The sequence below is a fragment of the Pinus tabuliformis genome, chromosome 8, assembly GCF_031772625.1.
Source record: "Pinus tabuliformis cultivar Carrire ecotype Pingquan chromosome 8, CPIR1, whole genome shotgun sequence".
NCBI classification, from domain to species: Eukaryota; Viridiplantae; Streptophyta; class Pinopsida; order Pinales; family Pinaceae; genus Pinus; species Pinus tabuliformis.
The window spans coordinates 1,073,665,429-1,073,675,009 of NC_142294.1; the positions used below are offsets into that span (position 1 = coordinate 1,073,665,429).

The following is a 9,581-nucleotide window of genomic DNA, read 5'->3' on the forward strand; positions in this document are numbered from 1 at the left end:
AGTATCTAGATCCTATAAGTCCTGTGGTAGATGTTCACATCGATGGTATCATTGTCCCCCATACCTTGATCGATCTTGGGGCTACCATCAATGTGATGACTAAGGAGACTATGCTTAAACTAAATCTCCAAGGATCATTAAGGAAGACCACAACAGTCTTGCAGCTTGCAGATAGGTCCACAGTAGCTCCTGAGGGAGTTGTTGAGGATGTGATGGTCTCCATTGATTCCTGGGAATACCCTATTGACTTCTTAGTTCTCCAACCTAAGACCAAGTTCAATGGTTATCCTCTCATCCTTGGAAGGCCATGGTTAGCCACTGTCGATGCTTACATAAGTTGCAGGGTTAGGAATATGACCATCTTTAAAGCATGACTTACCTTTATGGTTAGAAGACTAGGAGGAAGATGAATTCTACTCTTCCCCAATCTGTACCCTAGATGCTACTATAGGAAGGGGGCAACCTAATGAAGATGACCTGATTGAGAAAATCCTCCAAGATCAACCCCCCAACACCATGTCTCTTGAGGAGTTAGTAAAGAAAGTTGAAGATAACCCTTGGACTAATTTGTTCCTAGCTAACTCAAGTCATACTCATGTCAAGATGATAGAATTTGGACTATAAAGAACTTTGAAAATCAACCTCTTTCTCTCTCTGCACATCAGGAAAAGGAGTTATGCGACATGCAAAGAGAGCATGTTGGCTTAAGGGGGCATGACCCAGGTTCAGAGTTATTCACGGCAACCAGCAAAACCCTAATTTTTGGCCCTTTTGGCAACAACTTTCATAACACAAGTTGCAGTTTCACCCGAAGCAGTACTGGGGGATGCTATAACCAATTTTCTACATCTAGAGGCCTGTGTGATGGTTTCCTAAGGTTTTTATGGTTTAGATTTACCTTCACGCAAATCTATTCCTTCCGACTATCAACTACTATAACTCTATCAAAATGTCCTTCAGATCTTCGTGAAGGTACTTTATTATACTTATCATGCAGAAAGATTACATGTCTGCCAGTTCTGTGTAGTAAATAGGTACTTTGAAACCTCTATGGCCTAGATCTATCTTCGTGCAGATCTACCCTTTCCAGACAGCTGACTACAGCAAATCTATCTAACAACTTCCTAATCTTCGTGAATATCTTAAATTGTTATTAACATGCATAAAAGATATAGATCCAATACTTTCGCGTAATAAACAAGAATTAGTTCACATAAGTCATAACAGATCGTTGAGATATACAAACTTAACCTAAATAATAAACAAGTCACAGATGCACAAATTCGGCTCAAAATAGTATTTGTTAAGTATAATCATTCAGATACAGGGTTCTTCTCCTTGCGCACCCAGCTGTAGGTGCGGCGCACTCAACTGCAGACTTACCAAGTTCCCTGTGCACTTAGCTGCAGGAACCTTCCCCTTTTGCCTAAGTACAGGAATAGACTTTTCCTTAGCACCTTTCCATTATTACGATTCTTCACTTCCAGATTCTCTCCTAAGACTCGCTATGACTCAACTACTTATAGCATTTACCTTATAATACCATGGTCCATGGACCATGGGCAGGTCTCAAAACCATCCTATCACCTACCCATGAAAGGCACTGATTCCCCTTTTACTCTTACTTAGCTTCATGCTCCACTTCCACATTTCGCGAAGACTTTACATTCTTTAACAAAAAATATTACAAAAATTCACTTAACTGACCAAAATTGTCCCTAGGGACCCCATCCCAACAAGCCCTCAACAAAAATATGGTGACTCGCCTTCGAGGTCACTGAACTCCAGCTTCAATACATCAAGGTTCATTGTGCTCTATACTACAGCCTGTTGCACTTCTTCGACCAACTTCTCTATAGAGTGCCTCTCCATTGCGAGGCACATGGTCCTTTATGTCTATTGGAAATTCTTTAGCTTCTCTTGGATAGCCAAAGTAATCTGCCTCACTTCCTCTATCCATGGTTGAATCTGAGCCTTCAAAATTGATTCTTTGCACTACATCTCCTCAACCTGTGCCTCCAGCACCCTCATTTCTATAAGCGCATGAAGTTCTAGACTGGCGCCAAAGTGTGCGCAGTCGCCCTATTCTCATAAACTTTATGTTGTGCCTCTCTAATCTCTATACTCAGTCGCTGCAGGTTTAAGTCCTCCTGCAAAGCTGTGCATAGTTCCATTATGTTTTCAAAAATACCATTGCAGCCTGATACTGCATTATCCAAAGTAGACATGTGATCTCTAATGGTTGCATCACGCTTCTCCCTGACATCCAGCAGAGTAGTCGGCTGTAGTTTCAATTGAAGTTCTGAGATCCTCATCTGAAATTCAAAAGTAACTTGGCCTACCTCATCCTTAGATTGTCGCACTGCAACAGCCAATTTGTGAATCTTTTCTAAAGTTGTCGCATCCTCTAGAATGTGTAGTTTTGGTAATGAATTACATGCTTGTGTAATTGTTGCTTTGAGGCTCTGGCTTCGCACTGCTAGCTCTTCTTTTTCCTTAACGGCCTGAGCCTTTTCGATGAATATCTAGTCATTGTTCATTTTGACTTCGCTAATTACCTATAGCGTGCACTTCTCTATGATCTAAAGCTCATATGAGACCCCCTTATGAAGTGTGTGGAGGATCTAAAGTGGAAGCGTGGCTAAATTCATAACCACACCTTTGATCTTTTTGAGCTAGGTGTTATCTTCCTCTGACTCTGTGCGTAATGTTCCTTCTATCAAGGGAATGAATCTGAGGTCTAGATTCCATTTTGTTTCCATTACGCTCTCGCTCGCTTGTTGTAGGCTCACTTGAACATCACTCGCTTGTCGCACACTCACCTGAATTCTACCTGCTAGAATCTGCAACTCACACAGATCCTTCTAGATGATCCCTAGCATCTGGATGTACTACTACTCAAATTGAGTCCATAGATCTGTTGTTGTGTCACGGACCTTATCCCCAATCTCATCCAAGTCCCCCTCAATGAGGACCATTGGATTTGCATGTGCCTGCTTGTCCGATTTTTGCTTCTTCCTGGGTCCAGAAGTCATCTCCTTAGTCCACTTCTGCAATTTGAAGGGGGTGCTCTTCTCCTCGCCACCACCTCCTTCCTCTTCCCTGGACTCTCCCTTGTCCGCAATCTGATTTCGAAACAGATGCCTCTACTTCCACTACAGCCTCCTTTGCAGCACACTCCTTTTCAGCAACTACCTTAGCGGCAGTTGTTTTAGCAACAGTTTCTTTCTTCTTCTGATCGGCCAATTCCCACGTTGCTTCTTTTGTTTCTTCTTTCCATTTCTACACAGCTTTCGTTTGCACGGAGGATCTGTCGTCTACGTGGAGGAATTGTCTCCTCCTTTGCTGGTACCTACTCCAATATTTATGGGTTTTTGTCACTCCCCTGGCCATGTCCCCACAATCTCCTATACATTGACCTCCATAACTAGGTATGGCAACTTGTGCCATGTCTTCTTAGGATCTCGCCTTATGCAGATGGATACATTATGAAAATCGGCCTTAAATTTTGCATAGGACCGCAACTGCTCAAGCAAGGTTGGAGACAACCTTGGCCTCTCACTGATCATCGTGCAGAGGTCCATCTCGACTAGTATCCAAAAAACTTTTGATTTTGTGGCCCTCTCTAGATCCTTCTTCGCCCACAACAAAGCGAACTCTGTTGCCCCGGTAAATCCTCATCCTACGGAGGGAACTAACTATCCTCTAGAAGTTGCCATGCAATGAGTGCAATCAACAGTAGGAGCCAAGCATAGTGAAATGCCTTGCCAGCATCCTGCAATTCATAGAAATTTGCTAAGAATTCCTTGCAGAGGTACTACGCCAAATCTACTGCACCCCCTTTGTTCATTATGCAGCCAATGAAATTACTCGCTTCAGAAACTCGTCCGCGTGGCATTTTCACATGACCTTCCCGGCCAAATCTGAGCAGAAAACTACACCACTTTCTCTGTAATAGAGTGGATAGAGTATCTGCACGACTTCTTGACCAGTCCAAACTCAATTTTCATTTTATCTGCAAGCTCCTTCTCCTTTCTTTTACCTCCAAAATCCTTGGTTGGATATGCCCCTTTATAGGGCAATTTCGTAATTTTTTGGATCAGCATGTTTGTTATGGGGATGGGTTCACCTAAACACAATCACTCATCATGCACCAGGGTAAGCAATTGTGCACACATACAGTATTGATAATCAACCTGTGAAAGTGTGGCATACGCAGCATATGTAGAAATCCGACCTGCTCGACCCCTTTTACCCATTTCATTAGTTCTAGATTTGTGACCCTAGTCTCTTCATATTGAATCTTGGTCATGTACTTATTGGTGGCCAAATGCAGAAATTTCTCGTGATCGGCTAGATCCCAATCCTCCATTTTTATCGCAGGGATATGCACTAAGAGCATGCCTTTAAATACCACTTCTTCTAGCAATAGCAGCGTAGATATTGTGAATTTCATGTTATCGGGATCATTTGGAACCTTTTCTTTCCCTTTTCACGGAGGGATATACTCTAGGAGCCTAGTGAGAGGCTCTCCCTCATCAGCATCCAGCTCTTCAACTTCTTCGTGGAGTTCTTCTTCATCCAAATCTAAGGGTTCATGGGGCTGCTTGGACTTATCCATTTTTCTTTTCTACCTAACCTCTGTTGTAATATTCCTTGGTGACTACCTCATCGGTACAGCTTGGGTTTCTTCTGCTTTTGGTTAGCAGTAAATGGCTTCGGCCTAGGCAACCTCAGTGCCATACACACAGATGGTGTAGCTTCCATTGACGCAACTTTTGAGGCTTCCACTTGAGGGACAGTAGCTTCAAAACTTACAGGTTCAATGGAAATCTGTTAGAGGATGATATTCTAGTTCCACTCACGGAGTCTCACAAATGTTGGGCTTGTAACCAAATCCTCCCAAACTTGTTGATTCATAGAGGGAAAACAAGAGGGCTCATACGCGATTTTTAGAAGGAAAAGTGTTCTATGGAAGACCAACATGACAGATTTATAAGCGATTTCGAATTCAAATCCAATCGTTCCTTCCATTTTCTTATCATAAATGCATCTTTGGCAGATCTCCAAATATTTTCACCATAAATGTCGCCTACCCACTCCTCCTAACAAAATTTTCACTATCCAATCATGAACAGTGTCTTCAACGACGATTTTTGGATCTGGTTGTGTGGCACCAACCTCCATTGTAGCTTCTTCTATTGTACCCCTTGCGTCCATCGCGCAGTCCCCTTACTGCATTTTCCTTTTCTTCAGGCAGTGTAGTTTATAGACCCGCTCTCCCTTGCAGCTTCCAGGAGTGCTAAGATTGTCCTACTACCATGTAGTCATTGTGCAAGGCTAGGATCTTTTGTATACAACTTCAACCGACTTCCATTCACCCTTCCAGGGAACAATTCGCCATTCATCTTTGTGAGCTAAACTGCGCTAGCATCTGTAATTTCCTTAATAATATACGTGAAAAACTAGTACATTTGGAACTTTCCAGGAAACTTGGTGAACTTCCTATCATAGAGAAAAACAAAATCATTCATCTTGAAAGTGTGCACCTTAATATGCCTATCATGTCAGCCTTCTCACGTTCCTTTTGCACTTTCTTGTGAAATCTTGCAAGAAATTGGTCTTCTTCCAACTCCATCAACTGCACGAGACGTTCCTCCAAGGTATCGCGATCTTCCATCTCTGTCAAAGCTGCATTGTGCAGGTTTGGAGAAATATATTCCATGGGCATCACTGCCTCGATCCCATAGACCAACCGAAACGGAGTTTGACCTGTCAACTTCTTGCACGTCATCGTATATGCCCATAGGACCGTTGGTATGTGTACATTCCAATCGTTTCTCTTCTCATTACAAACCTTTGTCAACGCATTCTCCAGAATCTTATTAAACGCTTCCACTATACCATTGGCTTGGGGATGATAGGGCATACTCTTTTGATGGTAAACCTGGAATTCTTTGAGCATCACGCTGATTTTTTCATTTAGGAAATGCGTACCCCTATAACTCATCAATATCTTAGGGCACCCAAACCGTGTTAAGACATATTCAAACAAAAAATCTGTAGTTATAGCAGCAATACAATTCTTCATCGACTACGCTTATTCCCATCTGGTTAAGTACTTTGTCGCAATAATGATGTCCCGTGTGCCTATGTTCCTTCCTGGTGGTTGTGTCGGAGCTATAAAGTCAATTGCCCATTTGTCAAATACATGTAAAGAAATGTTAGGGCTTAAGGGAAATTCATCTCTTCGCGAAGTCTTTCCCATCCTTTAACAAACATCACATGCTTTAAAAAATGACTTAGAATCTTTATGCATTGTTGACCACCATAACCGTGTGCGTAGAATCTTCTGTGTGGTGGCTATACTTGCATAGTGTCATCCTGTCACTCCTCCATGTGCTTCAGTGAGAATACTAGCGCACTCAAACTCTGGAACATATCAGCACAATATTTCATATGTTCCCATCTTATACAAATGTCCTGCTATAACAGAAAAATCAGTTGTGCAGACCACTAATTCCTTTTTCTGTTGAGTAGAATAGCCTTCCAGGGCTGTACTCATGGTCAAAAACTGAATGATATCAGCAAACTAGTCATCTACAACACACACAACAAAGAGCTACACATTTGGCAATCCTTCTTCCAAATTGTTTGGTTCTTCACCTATCTTGATTTGGCTTAGGTGATCTATTCCTATGTTCAACCTTCTAGGCTTCACGATTAATTCAAAGCATATTCCTGGAACAACAACAACCATCTACAGATCTTCGCCCCCAACACAGGTTTGTTGACTAGGCACTTGAGAGCGGAGTGATCTGTGTACATTTTGAAATGTGTGCCTAACAAGTAATGTCGAAACTTTTGCAATGCATAGACCATCGCCAGTCCTTCACGCTCTGCAGTGGAATAGTTCTTTTCATCTTTTGACAGTTTCCTACTTTCAAAGGCTATTGGATGATCAATATCAACTTCTCCAAGCTGGGTTAATACTGCACCCAGTGCAATACATGAGGCATCTACATGCACATGGAACTCTTTCTTCCAATATGGAAATACTAAGATGGGCGTAGTCACCATCTTGTCCTTTAACACATCAAGACTCTGTTGACACTCCTCATCCCAACAAAAATTCGCATCCTTCTTTAATAGTTTCTCCATCGGCACGGTTATCTGGGCATAAGACTTGATAAACTTCCTATAGTAGCCTGTGTGGCCCAGCGTTGTGCGCAACTTCTTAACATTCTTGGGAGCTTCTAAATTCACAATCATTGCTATCTTCACAGGGCCCATCATTAATCCCTGCTTACATACTACATGGCCTAGCAAAATTCCAAAAGGCACACAAAATATACATTTCTTCAAGTTCAGCATGATATGGTATCTACAACATGTATCCAGCATGAGGCACAAACTTGCAACATGGCGCTTCACCAATCCGAACACAGTGCAGTCATCAAAATATACCTTCAAGAATTTATGAATAAACTCCTTAAACATCGTGATTACTACCCTAGAAAAGATTGTGGGCACATTCTGCAGCTTGAATGGCATTACAGTATACATAACACATCCCCACTCTTTCGCGAAGGTTTTCTTGTTGCAATCCTCTTGTGTGATCTTTATTTGAAGGTATCCTGAGAATCCATCAATGAACGAATATGCCTCCTGACCTCCAACATTCTCCAAGACTTCATCTATAAATGTTGTTGGAAATGGATCATGAACGCATGCATCGTTAAGATTTTTGAGATCTACGTATATTCAAATTTCACCTTATTGTTTCTTTTCCTATATAGCCATTGTGCTCACCCAATCAGATTCTTCTACTGTCTCAATAATTCTGGCCTCCAACATCTTATCGATCTCTTTACACACCTTTTCTTTATACTTCGTATTGAGCCGATAAAGTCTCTGCTTTATAGGCTTCGCATCATGTTTCAAAGTAATTTTCATTATGCCCAAATCTCCTACAATACCCTTCAGATCCAAGAACTTCGTTGGAAATATAGCTTGGTATTTGTGCAACATTTCGGCCACCTTATCAACTGCATCTTCATCCCAATAGTCTTCTATCTTCACAAACTTATGCTCTGCATGAGATCCAATATTTACTTGTCAAGTTTTCAGTGGCTCTGTTACATCAAGGTTCTCCATCATAGTTCCTTCAACCTCGTGCTGACCTTTAGTTTCTGGGATGTTTATTTTTCTTGGATCATATTCTTCCTCTTCAACAGTCACATTGTAGCACTCTAACGCATGGCATAGCTATGTACTCCAGTCTAGTTGTACACATTCCACCGACTCTTCAGGAATTTTAAAAATAGCGGCCTTAATCTCTAGCAATGCTTCATCAATTCATTCAAATCCATCCTCAAAGTTTAAATTTAATAAGAAGCTTTCCCTCGAGATATCCCATTCGGTTTTCCCATGGCATCACTTTGTTTCCAAGTACCAATTCATGGGAATATAATCTAAGGTGTGACAAAAACATGTACCCACTCTAGTTGAGGTCCTTCACCCCAAGCTTTAGTCCACTGCGCCAAATTATCGTGTGGGTCATCCTTTCCACTATACTTCTCAGTCATCCAGGTACTATCACAACCAAACCTTAGCTTCATCATCCGCTTGTATTCCTTCCAGTCAGCAAAGCTTTCCTTATGTGTACCCGACCATCGTGCAGGCGTAGCATGCAGTGCCAATTCAAGTGCCTGGAATCAATGTTCCTTAGGCACCTCCCTTTTAAATTCATCCAAAAAGAGATTAACATCATTTAATCCTTCATAATGTGGACGTTTTCTTACCTCTGTAGGTATGCACCACATCGATTTTGTCATCATATTGCAACGTAGTGTAGAGAGCTCATGCAACCTATTCTGCTAGTGTTTGAGATATTCATTTGAGTTTGAGGTACAAGAGTTGTCTCTATCCCATGTGATCTACCCATATACAATGGGATTAATCCAATCTGCAACTCATGCCGTGATCTTGTATATCTGGTCTAGATCATCATCATCCTCCACAAAGTAGCGAACAGGTTCAGTATAACATGCTCCCTTAGCAGGGTCCAGTGGCATAATAACCCTGAGTGCTTTCCTCTCAAATGTCATCTTCCGTTGCTTCAGACTAATCACCGCTCCCATATCAAAGGCCCAATCAATTCCAGTAGTGTAGGGTAAGGATTGTTGTCATCCACAATTTCGATTATTTCAAAATCAACCAAAGAGCTCGCTCCTTCAATGTCCACCATTACCCCATAAATGCGCCCCATAGGAATAATATTTTTCTTATTAGCCATGTGTAGTTGTATAGGATACCATTACAGCACAAGTCTCCTCATCCTTTCCCTAGATCCAACATTACTTGGTCCATTTCATACTCTCCTATCTGCGTGGTCAACCTCATCTCATGCCCTATTTGCTTCTTGTGCTTAAATAGTTTCCTCACAGCACATTGTTCTGAAATCTTAATCTTACCTATAAACTTGTCTATCAATTAATGTAGCCCTTCTACCACCTTTTGATCCCTCAACAACTTCATACAAGTTTTCAAAAAAGTATCTAACAATGAAGGATCCACAT

The 9,581-nt window shown here is 41.6% G+C and overlaps 1 protein-coding gene across 1 annotated transcript; it reads right to left on the reverse strand.

The window, feature by feature from the left end:
• Positions 1 to 5,530: 5,530 nt before the first annotated feature.
• On the reverse strand, positions 5,531 to 5,965 carry LOC149239042 (uncharacterized). The gene has a single exon (XM_089369734.1). It carries the CDS (start codon positions 5,963 to 5,965, stop codon positions 5,531 to 5,533), a length of 435 nt encoding a protein of 144 aa, XP_089225860.1.
• Between the last annotated feature and the right edge of the window lie 3,616 nt (positions 5,966 to 9,581).

Coding starts and splice junctions, on each gene's coding strand:
- LOC149239042 (XM_089369734.1), bottom strand. CDS start 5,965: ATGCTCAAAGAATTCCAGGTTTACCATCAAAAGAGTATGCCCTATCAT.